Source organism: Ixodes scapularis, unplaced genomic scaffold (assembly GCF_016920785.2).
Source record: "Ixodes scapularis isolate PalLabHiFi unplaced genomic scaffold, ASM1692078v2 PGA_scaffold1__304_contigs__length_218370807, whole genome shotgun sequence".
NCBI lineage: Eukaryota > Metazoa > Arthropoda > Arachnida > Ixodida > Ixodidae > Ixodes > Ixodes scapularis.
The window spans coordinates 117,428,135-117,447,119 of NW_024609846.1; the positions used below are offsets into that span (position 1 = coordinate 117,428,135).

General features: G+C 48.0%; 1 protein-coding gene across 1 annotated transcript in view; it reads left to right on the forward strand.

Moving 5' to 3' along the window:
• Nucleotides 1-11,357: 11,357 nt before the first annotated feature.
• The window catches only part of LOC8050627 (sodium-dependent dopamine transporter), a 71,506-nt gene continuing 63,878 nt past the window's right edge, over nt 11,358-18,985 (forward strand). Inside the window, exon 1 of the mRNA XM_040206621.3 lies at nt 11,358-11,481. Within this exon, the coding sequence (XP_040062555.2) occupies nt 11,373-11,481 (109 nt within the window). The 5' untranslated portion in view covers nt 11,358-11,372. The remainder of the gene's footprint in view (nt 11,482-18,985) is intronic.

Consider the following 18,985-nt stretch of genomic DNA (forward strand, 5'->3'; position numbering starts at 1 on the left):
CGAAAGTTGGCGAGCTTCTTCCGCACGACATAATATATCTTCAGCGTAACTATCCAGTTATGTGTCATCAAGGTAAGGCAAGAGGGTGTCCATCGTTGACAGGGGTTCACGTGCGTGTAAGAGATAATATAAAGAATAATTGGTGGTAGCTTGGCGACCAGTGTTGTATGCGTATGTGACGTAGGGCAGAATGGTGTCCCAATTGTCGTGGTCCTCTGCGATGTACATCGAGATCATGGCGGTCAATGTATGATTTAGGCGTTCGACGAGGCCGTTAGTTTGAGGATGGTAAGCGCTTGTGATATGATGGACAGTGCTCGTGAGGCCACAAAGCTCATTGAGGACTTTTGCGACGAAGGGAGTGCCACGGTCGGTAATTATGGCTTGCGGGGCTCCGTGCCGTAGCAGGATGGAGTGCAGGAAAAAGTCAGCGACTTCAGAACCTGTAGCGGCTGACACTGCTTCGGTTTCAGCGTGTCGGGTAAAGTAATCGATGGCAACTATTATCCATCGGTGATTCTGTGCCGAGCAGGGAAAATGGCCTAAGAAATCGATACCAAGGCGTTCAAAGGGATGATTTGGTGGGGGAATGGGTCTCAGGACTCCAGCATGCTTGCTCGAGGTGTTTTTCTTCGTTTGGCACTGGTGACATGCCCTGACATATTTGTTAATTGAGCGGTGCATACCATTCCAGAAGTATTTCGTGCGTGTTCTGAAGTACGTCTTGGCGAATCCTAGATGACCAGAGGTTGGGTCATCGTGATTTGCTTTTATGATTTCTTTTTGGAGACGGCGGGGGACGACGAGTAGCCAAGGTCGTCCTTGTGGCTCATAATTTCTTCTGTAGAGGACACCTTTGTGAAGTTGGAAGAGCCGGGCGCGACGCTTGATGCGTGGGGTGGTGGAAGGCGTGCTGATCCCTTGAAGAGAGAGAATTAGTGGTCGTAGTGCACCATCTTCCAGCTGACAGGAGTGTATATTGACGGTATCTAGCGTGGCAGTGCTAGCCAGCATAGTGCGTGGCGGTCTGTTACTATCCGGAAGGGAGAGCCGTAGAGGTATGGCCGAAACTTTGAGATTGCCCAAATGACGGCCAAGCACTCTTTTTCTGTGGTGGAAAAGTTTCTTTCCGACTTGGTAAGAGTGCGGCTTGCATATGCGATGACGCGCTGCGTGTCGTTGATGACCTGAGCGAGGTCAGCCCCGATGCCATGGCCGCTTCTGTCTGTTCTTATTTCAGTATCCGCACCTTCAATGAAATGACCGAGGATAGGAGCGGATGTTAGAGTTTTCTTTAGTGTGGCAAAAGAATCCTGCTGGGCCAGAGTCCAGTTGAAGGAAACCCCAGTACGAAGCAGCTGGTTAAATGGTTTGGCAATATCTGAAAAAGCCCGTATAAACTAGCGAAAATATGTGCATAGACCAAAAATATCTGTACATCTTTTACTTTTTTCGGGACTGGAAATTCGTATACTGCCTGTATTTTTTGAGGATCCGGGCGTACTCCCTCAGAATTAACGAGATGGCCCAAAACACAAATTTCGCGGGCGCCAAAAGTGCACTTCTTGGAGTTTAGTTGCAACCCAGCAGCACGGGAGCAGTCAAGGACCTGACGGAGCCTCTGTAAGCGGTCGGTAAACGTGGCTGAAAAGACGACAACATCATCAAGATAACACAAGCATATGTTCCACGTTAGTCCTCTCAGCAAGGAGTCCGTCGTGCGCTCGAAGGTCGCAGGCGCATTACAAAGGCCGAAAGGCATTACGGTGAATTGATAAAGACCTTGGGATGTGATGAAAGCAGTCTTGGGTTTATCGGTATCGGCAAGCGGAATTTGCCAGTAGCCACTGCGCAGGTCCATTGATGAAAAATAAGAGGAGCCTTGTAGAGTATCGAACGTGTCATCAATTCTGGGTAGCGGATAGACATCTTTTCGGGTAACTTTGTTGAGTTTGCGATAATCGACACAAAAGCGCCAGGAGCCGTCTTTCTTTTTTACTAGCACAACCGGAGAGGACCACGGGCTGAATGATGGCTCAATAACGTTTTTCTTAAGCATGTCATCGATCTGTTGTTGAATGATTCGACGTTCAGCGGCGGCAACCCTGTATGGTCTACTCCGAACGGGTGGTGAGTCACCAGTGTCAATGTGATGCTGTACAATTGGTGTACGTGGCAGTGTACCAGTGCCGAAGTCAAACGTGTGACAGTACTGCGTAAGGAGTTGAGCTAAGCTTCTCTGCTCTTGTGTCGCCAGGTTCGAGTCTATCATGTTTGCGATTTGTTGAGAGAAATCGGTGGAGATCGTGGGAGCAGGACTTAATATTGTGTTAGACAGCGCCGTGAAATTGTCTTCTGTGTGGGCGTTGAAGTTAGCAATACGGCTATGACGAGGAAGGATTTGGGGCTGGGACGGAGGCGTTAGTGATCCATACATAAAGTTTGCCTTTTGTTACTGATGCAAGAGAATAGGGAATTACAACACCTTTTTGAACAAAAGTAGTGGCAAGTGGCTCGATTAGACCGAATAATGTTTCGAGAGTCTTGCTTGGAATAAGGGCAGCTGCAACGGCTGTCTTCGGTGGTAGGACCAAATACTCTTCAAGTTGGAGGACAGCGCGAGTCAAATTGAGGGGAGGGTGGCCATAGTCAGAATCCGTCAGGTGAAGTTCACGGCTATCACAATTAATAAATGCGTCAGCGGACGACAAGAAGTCCCATCCTAGGATGACGTCGGCGATGCAGCTGGTGAGCACTGTAAATATTACGGTGAGATGACTTTGACCAATGCATATAGGAAGGGTACAGTACAATAACCAAGCGGTTGAAAAAGTTCACCGTTTCCCATACGCAGCAAGTGTCCGGCGGTTGGAGGTGTGAGCACCCGATGCAAGTGAGAGCGAACACGCTCTGATAAACACGACGTAGAAGCTCCGGTGTCGACTAACGCGTTAAATTTGTGTCCGATCTCCACTGTAATAGTCGACGGTGTTACGGCAGGAGGATTTGCGGCGTATCGTGTAAGTGCAGCCTGACCTCCAGTGTCGATGCAGGCTGCTCTCTTCAGTTTGACGGCGGCGAAGTCGATGGTGCGGCGTCGTTGAGGGGCGATATAGAGCGGCGACGAATTGGATACGGGGACAAGGATCGGCCACGGCGGTTTTGGGATGTGAAGACGGGACTCTGGGAGCAGCGAGTGGAGGGACGGTCGTTGTCTTCATAGGTCGGTGAACGGCGTGTTGGGAGGCAAGGGAGCGTAGGGCCGTCGATGGTTCGGCTTTCCGGAAATACGGCGCTGTCGTCAGGACCGTCAGTGCGGAGAGTACGGCCGAATGTAGAACGGTGGTAGCCAGAGTCATGCAGCCTCCGACGGCAGTAGCGCAGGATGTGGCCAGGTGTCTGTCTATAGTAGCATATAGGTTGCTGGTCCTCGGTCCTCCAGATGTCTGTTCTGCGACGCGGTTGATTTCGTTGAGCTGGCGGGTGCGTAGTGGGGAACGTCTGGTAGGCGCACAGCGAGGTGACTGCGGGTGCCGCTGGTGAGTAAGCAGGTGACGTGGTCGTCAAGGGGTGCAATGCAGCACGCATCTCGTTCTGGATTGTAGTTCGAAGACTTTGGAGTTCTCCGTGGGACTGCAGACTATCGTGAGCTGTCTGTATACCTGCGCCTTAAATTCTTACAGCTACTCGCGAATAATGGTGCGTATCAAGGTAGTAAGACTGTTGTCCATTGGAATGCTGTGGGCCACTTCGGGGAGGCGGTCAAAAGGGCGTTTTAAAATTTGTGCGCCGTCGAGTTCCTCATATTTCCTGCATTCCGCAACAAGGATGGTGACGGTTGCAGGGGACTTCGGGGCGACGATCGAAAAAAGCTCGTATGACAGTCCTTTCAGCAAATGACGGACCTTGTCGTCCTCGGTCATCTGGGGGTCTACTCACCGACAGAGGCGTAGAACATCCTCTATGTAAGCGGTAGCGGACTCGTGTTTAATTTGGTAGCGTCGGAGCAATTGGTCCCTGGCCTGCTGTTTCCGACGTTCTGGTTTTCCGAACGCTTCGGCAAACGGGGCCTTGAACCCATCCCAGGAGTTTATGGTGTCCCCGTGGTTGTCGAACCAACGGAGCGCCGTGGCTTTCAGAAAAAAAACACGACATTGGCCAGTTTGAAGGAATCGTCCCAGTTGTTGTGGTGACTCACCCGTTCATAGTTTTTAAGCCAGTCATCGACGTCCTCGTCTGAAGTTCCTGAGAATGTTGGAGGATCGCGCTGGCGGTGTTTCACAGTGATGGCAGGGGTGGTCCGCTGCGTGATGGGTTGGTCGGCGTCGTTCCCATTTTCTTCGGGCATGGTTAGTCGCGCAGTTCGGCCACTGCGAATCTCCAGGATGTTAGCGAGAGGTGAGGAAGTTGTTCGCACCTCCACCAACCTGTAAGACCTGAGAAGGGTTGATTTAATGGGGTGATAGTTGACTGAACGATGGCGGTCATATATATTCTTTTTTTTTTTTAAAGAGGTTCTAAAAGCCCGCCCATAATGACGCTGAGGAGAGGGATGTAGTCGTTTCAGTCACAGCGTCACTTGTATCGTCTGCGAACCTACCAAGGACATGCTGCCGAGATGGTGACGACATGATTAAAACGACTACGTCACTCTTCTTATCATCATTCAGGAGAGGTTAAGGCCCGCTTCAGACGGGAGAATTTCTCCCAGCAATTTCATTTAGGATCTAAGGAAAGCTAGGGGACAACTCGCCATACACAATGAAATTGCTGGGAAAGTCGCCCTGTTTGAAAAGGGCCTTACGACGCTCTTTTTGCGCGCATTTTTTTTTTTAAATCGGGTTAGAAAACGTGTAAATTTATCAATTAATATTTTTACAGCATTACATTTTTGCAAATTGTTTTAATTGGTCTGGGCCCCTAATAGTCATTGCCGTCAATGCTGCAATTGCAACATGACCCCTAAAACCAATAAATATAAAGTTAATTAACGTATTTTAGCTAATTAGACTACTCACCATGACGATTATTCCCTCATCTAACGTTCGCCGAGCCTGATAAGTACATGGTGAAAACGGCACTCGTCACACTCTCACCGCTTTTTTTTTTTTTTTGTATCTGTTCAAAACATTGAACAGTTTATATGTGAGACCACATCTTTCCCCCTGAAATAATTATTTCGATCTTTGAACGGTGCGCGCAAATACAGCCAGTCTTATATAATTACATTGATCAGGTTCTGTGCGCTGTCATCTATGTCTCCCGGGTTTAGAGAACGCGTAGTGAACATGTACAGTAGCTCTCTTGTGCAGATAGCGGACTCCTCGCATCCGTCCATAGTCCGGTGACTCGTCATTTATGGCCTCGGTGATAACCTATAAGTGCTGGAAAAATCTATGAGAGGGAAGCCTTTCGCACTGTAACAAAATAATTGTCAGAAAAAAAGTTAAAAAAAAAAAGCAGTAGGAGCGCTTTGGACGGCAAAAACAATATCGACGCGTAGCGCCATTCCACGTGGTAGCGGCTACTCTCCTAACCAAATTTTGTTTCTTCGAAACGTCTAAACACATTCTGAGGCGGCAAATGTGTTTCGGAGAATGGGTAAATTAAAATCCACGAAGAGGTATGATGATCCGTTTCTCTGGCGCTATGCTCCGTTTCGCTGTAAAGGTCTGTTCACTCATGCAGCTATAAGCGCTTTAAGCATACCGCTGACCAGGGCCAGATTAAGGAATGTTGAGGCCCTGGGCTAAGGCTATTCATGAGGCCCTTAATGATGGTGATAACACTGACTATGATGACGATGGTGGAGGTGGTAAAGACAATGACGACAATGTGTATAATTTAACACCTTTTTAAAAAACAAATATTGTTCATTTTATGATACATCTAAGGGGGTTTCTGTATAGGCAGATTCGAGGATTAGGAAATTCGGGCTTCACTGGATGAAAATGAAGCAGATGCGATTGTGAATTAGAGTTTGTTTCGGAAATTGCCAATCACTCACTAAGAGGTGCAAAGCGCAAAGCAATGAATGATTAGGGAAAATGTTAGGAAGTGTTGCTCACATTGAGCAGGGAATTGTAAACTTCCGTTGAAAAGTTGAAAATGATGACTCCGCGTTCCTATGAACTTGTTTGACCAGGTCTACAACCTTATTTTTATGGTGCGTGTCTCTGCCGAATTGCATAAATTTATCATGATGTTGAATTAGAGTGATGGCACAGATTACCCCCTTGATGTTGAGTGGCACAATTATTTGAGCACAAATTGCATTAGACGGATAACCGAAAGGATACCCGCGAAATTCCCATTACAAGAAAGGAAAAGAAGCAGTTTCGCTGCTCCTGAAGACATGCCTCGAGAGTCGCAACTCAAAAATTGTCCCGAGAATATAGTGTTCTTATTCCAATAATTGCTTCGATTGATTAAAGCTTGTCAAACTAGCCTTTTTTTAATTAATTACTGTCTTGATCAATAAAGCAACACAGACGACAACGTAATGATGGTTAAACATTTAGGGCTCAAACCGCTTTGTCCACCTTGTTCTAATAACTGAACTCTCCTGTTCCAAACTTACAGACTTCTGCATTCAAATAATAAAAGATGTAATTGAGACTGAATGCGACTGTTATATAGCAACCACTGTCATTTGGGCACATTCACAGGCATTTCGCATGAAGATCAAGGATATATTTTTAAACTGCTCTCCTACATGCTGTCTATTTTAAGGGGAAGATGTTTAAATTAGTTTTGGAAGCGGCTTTGTTTCTTCTATTTGCCCCAATTAAGAGCTTCTTTTAGTCATGGGGACTAATTACTCTTAACTAAGGATAATAGGTCATGCCTTAGAGGCTCGTATAAAGGTTGCAGCGTTCATATCACTCGATGGCAGGAAAAGTTTTGTCTCGTACTGGCAGATTAGGCACAGGCTCCAGAGAAGTCACTTGCAGTCACTGCCTCTCGAAAACATTTGGGGGACATCTCAAGAGCGAGCTCCTTGAAACGCCTCTTAATGGTTAAAAAGGATGACTTCGGAAGATTCTCCGATATTTCTTTTTGCTTGTTTTAAACTTGTCGTTTCGGAGGAAACTTTCCATAGGGAACTACGCTGAAAGACCAAAAATGAACAAAACATAATGTGTAGCATCTATGTTGCTCGTGTAGCCTTCGGCAACACTTGCTTGCCTTCCAACCCACCTTTGTCCGTAAAAGACGTCAAGTGGGCCCCAGTACAATAGAGAACTCCGTGCCCGTCCTTCCGTCTGGTTTTAATTATGCAAGACACTTCAACGGGATCGCCAGCGTCTGACAGCTTTGCTCCCTCCCACAAGGAGGGTGGGAGGAAACACTTACATTTTGTTGCTCTAGCATAGTCTTTTACAAAAAGCTCACAAACACCAGCTTGTCTATACTTCGTTTCACCTTATGTGCGAGCGAAGGCAAAGCTGGAAGCGCGAGCACGAAAGCTCCGTGCGTTCAGGCTTTGCTCGAGCGCGCGAGCTGGGGAGAAACGCAAAAAGCGCTGGTCTCGCGCTTCTAGCTTTGGCTTCGCTCGCAGACAAGGTGAAACGAAGTATAGAGAAGGGAACTTTATCGCATCCTTGTTTCACCCTAAAAAAAGAAAAGAAAAAAAAAAAACCTTTAGGTTTGAGCTGATTTGAACTGAAACCGAGTAGTCTCTGTTTGTTTTTTTTCGAATTTCCAGGGCCCCCTGGCAGCCTGGGGCCCTGGGCTGCAGCCCCCTTAGCCCGTACCGTAGTCCGGCCCTGGCGCTGACCTCGCGCTAAGTGCGTGCTTACGGGAGCGTTCACCAGCAGTGCATCGCTCCGCCAAAACTGTTGCTCATGGCAGACGATAAGTAGCTGACGACACGCGAGCAGTGCTACATCAACGCTTCTCTGTATGTGAGAACCGGCCTTTAGTGTAAGCGTGGGAGGAGCTGCAAGCGCGAGCTTTCAGCGACCTTGCCGGGCATACGCGCTTGTGCAGTGCAAGCACTGTTCAGGGGCAAATGCTCGCTCTTGTAGCTTCGGCCTCGTTGGCGCTTAAAGTGAAACTGAGTATAGAATTTCTTCACCGCCATTCGTTCAATCCCCACCCCTGCCCGTTTCGATCTAGATGAGCATCGTACCGGCGTGCGGTCGTGCATCACTGCCGCGTGATGCACGTTAAAGGGATGCTGAACCGAAATCTGGATTCTACAAAACACGGCGGCAAAAGCGTGCAACGGGATGCTACAAACAGCAAAACATCACTCATATAGTGTCATCTCAAACGGACGACCGTATTTTTCTAAAAAAAAAAAAAAGAAAAAAAAAAGGAGCCCCATTTGTCAGATATGTTGACGTCCTGTTTCTCCGGGAAGCGAGTCGACAAGGAGAGAAAACGGCCTCGCGTTTCCTACGCCTCGCCGCCTTGAGGGTGTGACGCGAAGAGAGGAGGAAACGAGATATGTTGACGTCACACGTTTTGTCGGCCTCGTTCCAATCTCGACCTCTTTTTCCAAAAATACGGTCGTCCATTCGAGATATCGCCTTACGAGTAGTGTTCTGCGGATTGTAGCGTTCCACCTACAGCTCCTGCATGGTTTTCTGAAATCCAAATTTCGGTTCACCATCCCTTTAAAGACCCGAGGCTAGTGGTTGTACTGCCACGGCCACTCGATTAGGGGGGATCGAGTGGCCGTGGTACTGCAATGGATAAATTTCTCACCTACAGCTGGGAGACTCGTCGCCCGTTGAGGCAGACCAAGTTCTAGTCTGTATAAACATACACACAATTCAATTCTTTTTTCTTCACCGCCATTCCAATAAGGAGTAATCACTGGCGGTCAAAGCTGTGTGCGCGACTGCTGAACGCGTGCTGATGGCGAGCTTCCACAGTTCTTTTGTAACGTACGTTCCACACCATCAAGATTGCCGGTCTTAGCAGCTATAGTAATGTGAGCTCGTTCTGAGCATGCGTTATAAATAGCGCCCTCGTATATGGCGAACTGCTTTTGCGCGTGTCATCTTTGCCTCCTGGGCTGTGGGGCGCGTTCTATGAATGTGCAGTTGCTCTCACTCGGAATATCGGCATCAATTTGTCTGGACGAAGCACTGAAACGTGCATGGAAGAACTGTAAGAAATTTTTCTTTAGGAATGCTTCGTGACTGATACTATCGCGGACAATGAGAGCTGGCGTGTACTTGTGGGTCTCGGAAAAAGCTTTGATCGAAACTGTACTCATAGTGGATATGTCACTACGGAGCGCGGGCGGGAGTCGGGGACCGGGGAGAATCGTGGAAGCGGAGGCCAGTTGGACTTCTTAAAGGAGACTTTTTTTTTTCTTCTTTTTTGCGGACGGCAAAGAAATAATATACTTGGAGACGAAGTTGTATAATGATAAGACGCACAGATAAACCTTTACTGATACATAAAACAATTACACAAAACAGCGGAAATGTAAAGCAATTGTAACAAACTGCCGTGTACGGCTTGCGTAGCTTAACAGTTACAAAAAGGCCTCGGCCTCAAAAGTTTGCCCGCACGAGGTGTGAACACCAGTGTAGTCTGGGAACAGAGGCTGTCGCGCACGACAGAAATAACTCGACACAGTGCGGGAGAGAACTACTGGGCCTCCCGCTCAAGCTCAACGATCCCGCGTTAGGTCAGGGGGTTAGGATAGTGCACCGAAACTTGCCCCGTCCAATCAAGGTCCGGACAGAATCCCGTTGAATGCATGGCATAGAAGCACTCCCGGCGAATCGGACGAGAGGACACCACCCTCTCCGAGAGTCAAAAGGACAGGTCTCACGGCTCAGAACTTAAACAGTAAGACATGGTTTGTTTATGACCTAGAGAAAGTATACGAGTTCCGACGGCGAGAATAGACAAAACGTGCGTCACCGGGAAACGTCCTTCAAGTATGGATCGCACTTGGGTGTATTATGTGCATAATAAAAAAGACAAACAAAGAACATGCCGGACACAACACGCATGGTAGACGTCTCGTGAACGCAAGCGTTGTGAAGGACCTGCGGGATACACTTGGCATTTCGGAAATCAGAAAGCCCCTTCGCGGAGCTTCCCACGGTGCTAGCGGATAAACATCGGTCGCACCCAGAGCCCCTCTAGCTATAGTCTCATACCACTGGACCATAATCGGAGGTTTCCGACGACACCGTTAGAGCTCGAGAAGCGACCACGGTACCTAGTCTAGTTTACGAAATGGCCTGCCTCCATTAGGAATTTTTAGCAAACCGTTTTCGCGTTCAGCGTACCACACTACTGGAGCCTTTGAAGCATGCTTTTAAGCGCGCGCCCGGAGTGATACCAAGACCGCAGGGCGCGCGCCTAAAAGCATGCTTCAAAGGCTCCGTTAGTGCGGCACGCGGAACACGGTAACGGTTTGCTAAAGTTTCCCATTGACAGGAGCGTTGGCTCTGCTGACTGCGTGAATTCACGTGTATGGGGTACTCATGCACCGATCGGGGGAGGGTGGGAGATCTGTGGCCAGGACCTTCTGTGTGAAGAACATATTTCCGCTCGCGGTGGAAAATCGACATTCGGTACGTACAGCAACGCATAAACAAAGCCGTTAAAAGAAAACACCGTCTTGGCAGCTCGCGAAAAATACGACCACATCTACAGTAATGGAACACAAAGATTAGGTCTCTTTTTTTTAACGCTGACCTCTGAGAAAGAACAACAAAAATTGAACTTGACAGAGACGCAAAATAGAGTCGCATTGGGTATTACAGTTCTTATTGTTAGGGGGGAGGGGGGGATAATGTTTTTTTATTTGCCTAACCAGCTTTCCGTATGACCCTCGCCGCAAGGGAAGAGTTGATACGGGTGACTAAGTTCGCCTTTTCCCGTATTGTCGTATCCAAAAAGTGAAAGACGTTTACGAATCTCTGTAATGCGAAACTAGAGCGCAGCTCTGGGGGAGGATGAGGGAGAATTCGGATAGGAGGGTATGCCCCTCCTTCTCCTCCATACCCTCCTCCTCCATTCCTCCTCCTCTACTCCCGCCGCTGAATTTGTTCATGGGTGACGTGACACGAAGTCGTGACGTCATTTTCCCCGCTAAATTTAGCGGGGAAACTGAATTAGTGTTCGGGTCACGTGACGTCAATTTCCCCGCTAACATTAGCTGAACATTTTTTTCGCTCAAGATAGCGGGAAAAGTTTCATGCTAAATATAGCGGGAAAGTTTTGCCGCTAACTTTATCGGGGAAATGTCCCATAATGCAACGCGCGCAGTTACGCCGACGGCGATGCTGACGGCGACACCACTTAACCCGGAAACGGGCGCCTAGAGCTGCGCTCTAAAAGCCGTTATCATACGGCCTTTTCCAGGGGCGTTCCTGGTGCCGTACCTGATCATGCTCTCGGTCGGCGGCATTCCACTCTTCTTCATGGAGCTGGCCCTGGGTCAGTACCACCGCAAGGGAGCCATCACCTGCTGGGGGCGCCTCGTGCCGCTCTTCAAAGGTACACTAAGACCCACCTCGATCCTCTGAATGTCACTGGGTTTCCTTTGAAAGCTTCGCACGACCCGATAAAAAAACAAGCACTAACATATACGTAGCTCGCAGCGACAAGCGACGTCCTATATAGTTTGTGAGTTTTCGAACTCTTCAGTCTCGATGAACTCCTATTTCTCTCGATTAATTGCGGAGGAACTCTTTCCGGTCTTGGCATTAATAGAGTAAAGTGGCGCAGAAGCCGCCCTCTAAATAGCAATTTACACACCAGGCAGTGATTGGCTCATAGTCGTGCGCCTGTGGGTGGATCAGACCTTCTCAAATGGTGCTTAAACAAAAGAAACGCTTTGCACGGGGGCGAAGACGCTCGAGAAAAAATTCGGGGGAACCTCCGAGGGTACTCCGGGGAACCCCCGCGTTCCTAGGAACACAGTTTGAGAATCCACGCTACAGCCAACGACAGCTTAAGGAACTCAGGGTGTAGCGAGATCCACGCATCTCATTATAGCTCCACAGCCAGTCAGAGTGCGGCATTAGCAGATAAGAACGCCGGAGGGCCAATCACAAAGCGGTAGCATCAGAAGCCACGCCCCGCGTCGCTTCAGCTGTCGGGACCTACCGTCGGTGACAGGCGAAAAGTTCAGTGGAAGCTCTTCCCGCCTCTTTCCACTTTAGCAGAGCGAACGCTGGTGAGGAGGCGACCTCCTCTCTAGCGACCGCTTTGCTAAAGTGAATGGAGGGGGAAGGAGCTTCCCCTGACCAACTTTTAACCTGTCACCGACTATAGTTACAAGCGCCCTGTCTTTTTTTTTATACAAACGGCAGTTCATACCGAATGTTAAAAAGAAGTACGAATGAACTTGCCATTAGAGAGTTATTAATACATCGCCTAAAGTTACAGGCTCGGTCATTATAGCGGGTAGTTTCAGCAAGAGTATCGCGTCCTTCATAAAAGAGCCATCATATCACCAAATTAGATTAAGACATGTCCCTTAACCATTTAATTAGTTCAATTATATAATATGAGGTTGCGGTTCACTAGGCCGACCATTAAATTTTCTGGAAGGATAGTTCAACAGTCAGGTATTAAAGCATTTTGAAACAGTGACTTCTCTCTCCGCTTTGGAGGGTCGACTTAGCCGTTCCGGTATATACGACTTCTAGTCACGGCTATTCAATATGCGTAACACAGTTGTGTTTAGACGAAAGTACTTACGACGCCTATCACTCATCATTGTCAGCAGTCTCTTCAGACTCCAGCGTTCGGCGTCGCGTAATTTCTTTCTTCAGTAAAAAGAATGAAAAGTTACATACTTGTATGAAGAATGATAAGTGCTTACACCCACTGCGTGCAAGACTTTTGCGCCATTTCTGTTTCCTTAATCTCAGAAAGAGTGAGACCCGTCTGCTTGTTTTTAAACTGGTGTACTTGTCTTTTAACGGAAACGCTGTGTGCATCGTGTGCTCTAATGTGACTGGACGGACAGTGCTCATCAAACTTGCATGGGTGCACGTGAACTGTGTCTTACCTCACAGAAGCGCTATCCCGGAACACCTAAAAGGAACACCCAAAAGGAACACCCAAAAGAAAAGAGGCCTCTAGCTCGCGATATCATCAGTGACTGGATGACTGAATCAATGGGCATTTCATGTTTCTACTGAATGAGCCATCCAGTAATTGACAATTGTGACACTCATCTATGCACCATAGTGCGAGGGGCTGGAAAAAAGTCTAGATTGCTGAGCACGCAATGTTAACGTGCTGTCCGCAATTCATTCGCGATTCCGACCTTGAGAGTGCGGCATCCGCTGCCCGGGCTGTTCTATTGAGCGCAGTTTTTCGGCTGCCGCCAGGAGAGCGCTGCCATGAGATAATGCACAGTTCGCGTGTTCCATGTAAGTTTGGAGAGCACTGTACCTTCAGTGATTTGTAATATTTATAAATGTCCAACCGCCGCTGAGAATTTGAAGCAAACTCTTCAGGTGATGTCGCCTAAAGTGGAGACTTGAGCCAGTTGGTTAAATTGCAAACGAAAAAAAACCAAAAAACTTTCAAATTTCAGTAAACTTCAGTTGAAAGTGCGCCTTGTCGTGTTTCTCTTCTTCTGTGTCCCTGTGTTTTTAGGCGCTGTTTTTCGTATCTTTTTTTTTTTTTGTCGTTCCCCCCAAAAATTGTTCATAATGTGAGTTGTCCATAATAACGAGACAAAAACGCAAGCATTTTCCCAGTTTGTCCCCAAAAATAGTGTCCATATAGCGAGGTATCAATATTAACGGGATCCATATTAGCGAGATATGACTGTATTAACCGTAGCTATGAAGGGATGGAATTTTTGCTCTGCAGTTTTTGTTTTAATTATGTGGGGACGTTTTGTTAGCACCGGTTCATAATAAGCAATTAAAACAATAGCACAAAAAAGGTCTGAGGTACCGAGTGTGAATTTTCGAAGCGCAACGCCTATCACACACACACAAATGCATCAACACGTAACTAAGGAAATTGAAAGCACATTCCAACTTAGCAATATCTATACTCATGCCTTCGTAGGCGAATCGGTTTCACTGCGATACCTGTCAGAATATCCGTCCAACACTCCAGGCGACGGCAACCGTTGTCCTCGCAGCCCACCGTCTTTTCGAAAACTCGGGTTCAAGCCCCCGGGTTCAGGAGACAGAGGGATCTCCGGGGCGTCACTAATGGGAAAGCCAGGGCTGCAGAAAATGAATTTCCGGACCCCCCCCCCCCCTCCCCCCCCCCCCCCCCCCTTCCCCCTTTCCTCCATAATCCTCGACTGGTCTGAGATCTTTTCTCGAGTGAGGACGAGACCTTTGCTCCAGCGAGCGGCTAGAGTGCCTAGATCCCAGAGCGTTTCCAACTGCTTGAACGGGGTCACTTGGTTTGAAGGCCACGAACTGCGAGGAGACGACGAAAGCGGCGATCGTTTGCAAGCCCGTCCACACAACATTGCCTGGAAGGCAAGGCCCGGCGCCTTTTTGCCTCTCAACGTCATTACTATATGCTCGTTTTCACCTCAAGAAGGAAGAAACTTTGCGCATTGTTCATACGCCGCGAGAAGTAGTTCTTACAAAATTTGGCTGGGGGAGGAATGAGGGGTGATTTTGGAGCTTTAAACGTGTATGTCTTGATAAGATAACGCGTATCTGATCTACAATGCGCCTACACATATCTCGATTATCCACATAAAGGGGGCAATTAGTAATGTTCCGCGAAGAGCCGGACTTTTTTTACCTCGGTTCTTGGGATGTAAACGAGTTTGGTGGATGAACGCAGCGCCGCCTATCTCGCGCCAGTGTCGTCGCCAGGGCGTCTTGCTCCGTCTCACAACCAGCGCGACGCCCACGCCCAGACGCGCGCGTCTGCCGCTATGCCGTATGCTCTCGTCGAGCATACCGTTATGCGGTATGCTCGGGGTGAATGACTCTGATTGGCTCCGATTGGAAGGATAGTGGATGAACATTTGTTGATGCCAATGAACATCAACCATCCTTCCAAATGGGCCAATCAGAGCTTGGCGTTCTGAAGTCATTGCAACCCCTGCGCGAGAAGCGGGTGAACTTGCGCTTCGCGTTGGGAAACCACTAACGATGACGCCATGAGTAAACCTCGCCTTCTACCGCGTTATTGTTCCACTTCTCCGTCTGGATTCCTCCGCGCTACGCGCTCAATCTCAGGGGTTTCGCCAGGCATTGAAATTAGGGGGGGGGGGGGGGGGGGCGCATTGAGGATAGAGGAGTCGTTGCTAATTAAGGGGGTGCCTTCAGAAAAACCAAGGGGGTGTACACCCATTAAGGGGTGTGTAGGGAAATCACTGTCCAATCTGCCCAGGAGGGGCGTCTGCCAACGCTCTCCGCGGATCGAGTTGCTCGCTCTTTTCAATCGAGGCTCGCCGGCGAGCGCCACCCGCACCAGCGCCCTCTCCCGCTCGCCCGAGGACAAAGGAAGGAGCCCATTGTTGCGTCCACTCGCCGACTTGGACGGTTACGCTGTGATTACTTGACTCGCAAGGCGGCGCTATAATCCCCACGATGGTTCGCTGGAGGTTTCTCTCGCTCGTTTCTTCTTCGCCATATTTTTGTTTTAACTTCTCCCGGAGTGGCGGCGTTTTATCTGGTTTTTCGTCGGCAATTTTTGTTTTGAGAACGACGGAGTTTCGTCTAGCCCAGACGCTGAACGATCGGTGCGGTGTCGATAGTATAGCTGTTGCGCAAAAAGGAAAAAAAGGAACAAAGAACAGCCCGAAGATTTTTGAAAGGGATGTCACACTCGAGCCGAAAGTCTCCCGAAGTATATTCAAATGAAGGGCAAGGATTAGCCACCCTTTTTTCTCTCTTATTTTTTTTTTCTTTGGACTGTGCGGCATTGATGTCGTCACGACTGAATTAACACTGCGCTGTATGTGGGAACTGGTCCTTATGAAAGACCAGGTGGTGGCTTTCGTTTCGCACAGCGTCTGATGCAGTGGCGTCACAAAGGGGGGGGGGGGGGGGGGGGGGGTGCAGCGCTCAGGGGGGGTGTCGCGGCGGGCCACGAGAGCGGGGGGGGGGGGGGGGGAGGGGGGGGGGGGAGTCGTGGCGGGCCACGCGAGAGGGAGGGGGGGGGGGGGGGGTGTCGCGGCGGGCTACCGCCCCGGGTGCCGCTGATTCTCGTGACGCCACTGGTCTGAGGTCGTGTTAGTATTAGAAATCCGAAGCAAACTGAATACACACGAAGAGAAAAGCGCGTATTGCGTTAACATAGAAGAAAAAAGAAGAAAAGCTAACGATACTGTTTGGCCTACTTCTTTCGAAGGTTGCACTCTAAAAGTGCTCCCGCGTCTCGTTCTCCAAAAAGCCGGTTCACACATGCAGCCCATGTTTCAACCGGCCCGATAAAACGCGAGGCACATGTTAAATTAACGCAAAGTCAGAGTCGCACCGGCGCCTCTGTCAGCGATGACTCAGCGCTGACTTAGCTCTGACCAGTCTTAGGTAACTTACTTTCAAAAAGTTATTCGTTACAGTTACAGTTAGTTAAAGAATAAAGTAGAGAAATTACCGTTACAGTTACCGCAAGAAAAAAGCAACTCGTTAGAGTGACAGTTACTTTAACAAAACTAACGGCGTTACTTTTCAGTCACTTTTCTATAACACACACACAAAAAAAAAAAAGATGTAGGAAAGACTCGAAAACGTTCCCCTCCCTAACTTCATTACACGAAGTGCAAAAGAAAAAAATGTAGGCGTTTAACTGTATATTGTAGCTAAGCAGCGGTTGCGTCTCGGAAGTACCGTCTGAAAGTTTCCTCGTGTGATGGCGAACGCAACTTTGCCCTAGCTGAACAAGCGCTCAATTCGGGTGACGTTCGGGCGACGTTCGGGCGACGTTCGGGTGACGTTCGGGTCTCGAAAGTACCGTCTGAAAGTTTTCCTCGTGCGATGGCGAACGCAACTTTGCCACTGCTGAACAAGCGCTCAATTCGGGCGACGTTTGGGCGAAGTTAAAATAGAGTTGGGTTTATAGAGTACCGGGACATCTTTCACTTTGTTCCCCGGCAAGCCAGGAACGAACCCCGCGCAAAGAGCAGAAAGTTTTGCCTTGACTGTTTACGCCACGTCGGACTAGTGGCACCAATAAAGGTACAAAACAAGGGCAGTGCCCCGCGCACGTGTCGTCTTCCGGTGAATGTAAATAAAAATTAAAAAAAAGATTGTTAAAAAAGGCAACATTTGAATCGTGCTTCAAGCTGTTAAGGTGTAAGTGTTCAATTACGAAGTACAACAACATGTGTAAAGACAACTTTGTTAATTTTTTAATCAAATCTACATGTGGCTAATTTGGGTCGTGCCTCGCGAGAAACAATGTATTCGAAAGCTGGTGCAAGGAGAAATTGACACGCGAAATGCCGGAACAGATCATTTGGAAAGTGCAAGGAATGACTAGATTGTATGGGTTCAAAGATGTCTTATTCCTAGAAAAATTTGAAAAATAACGACAAAATTATCGTCCTTACTTTTATCTTTAGTTCAGAAAAAAGTAATGTAACTAAAGTTACACAATGACATGAAGAAATAACTCGTTACAGTTACAATCTACCAAAAAAGTAACGAAGTTACAGGAATGCGTTAATATTCAAGACTGGCTCTGAGTTAGCGCTGACTTAGCGCTGAATTGTGAGCGTAAGCCTGCAGAAGGCGGGATTGCATGCAGCGGAGCGTCTGCGCTGTATTCGTGAAGAGCTGTAAAGCGTTCAGGGAAGATCATTTCCTGGGATCAATGAAGGAAGCTAAGACAACAACAAGCCTTTCCATCTCCCCCCCCCCCCTTTCCCCCATGCAAAAAAAAAAAAAAAAAGTACTTGAAAAGGTAAACGGGGCAGGCACAATGAACATGGGGCCTCAAACCCACGTTGTCTCAACGTAGGTTAAGTTCCAGCTCCAAGCCGTTTCTTATGGGCCATTGTGAGAACCTTTCTGATAGCTGTCTTGAGCCTTCCGCCATCTCTGCAGAAAAGAATTCACGCGGGCATGTTGGAAATGCTTTTGCAATTCTAGGGCCACCAGATTGTGGTATTGTGTGCATCTGTCGGTCGTGGTTAAATAGATTAGCGTAAAAAAATGAATTGTTGTAAAGTAATAAATCAATTCAATTTCCTCGCTGAATTCAGCATTGAAATTGAATTAGTGCCTAATTATACGTCAATTCAGTTTAGCGAGACTTATCGCGGAAACGTCGCCGCGCTGAAGCAGACAGGGCACCCAGCTCGACGGGCGTCTTACAACATTGCATCTCCTTCGGAGGCAGCCAGATAGCTTTTAGAGCGCACACCGCGGAGAAATTTACGTCATTTACTCTCCAGCAAAGCATTTTCCGAGAACAGATGTCTACAATTAAAGGGAGAGCTCGTCAAATGAAAAGACCCGAAAAATAGTTTCTCCCAAAAATGAAGTCTGCACTATATGACTACATCGTGACGTGCGTGTTTCTCGTGCTCACGTTATACTGGGTGCGCAGTTTTGGCTGCATCCCTTAGGTAAGAAATATAATTTTTTTTCGCATTAATTTTTTTTTTGTAGACCGCAGTAATTACTACGTATATGTTCAAAGAGAGACAGAGAGAGAGAAGGAGAGAGCATTTAAGAAAGGTTCATTTATTTCTTCTGCCCAAGCTATGTGGGCCTGGTCAAAGCAAATCCAGCAAATTAAGCCACCTAAGACTACCTCGACGAATGGATCGTTCATATTGTTCCAGGCTGTACATACGATTATTACTCGTTGCAGTGTTACTCAGCCGCAACGTCTTGCACTCTAAGACATCTGGAGCGTCGATTCTTCAGCAAAATACTTGGGCCAGCCAATCGCAGCAAGTTTACAACCTAAAGAAACTATCTGCGCTCTGGCACTGAGCCCGACCCTTCACCGTGTTGGGTGTCAAAGCACTGACGCTTTTTTCTAATTATTTTACGTCTCAGCATATTTCGAGCCTCGTCATTGGCCGAGCTTCCTCTGTAGA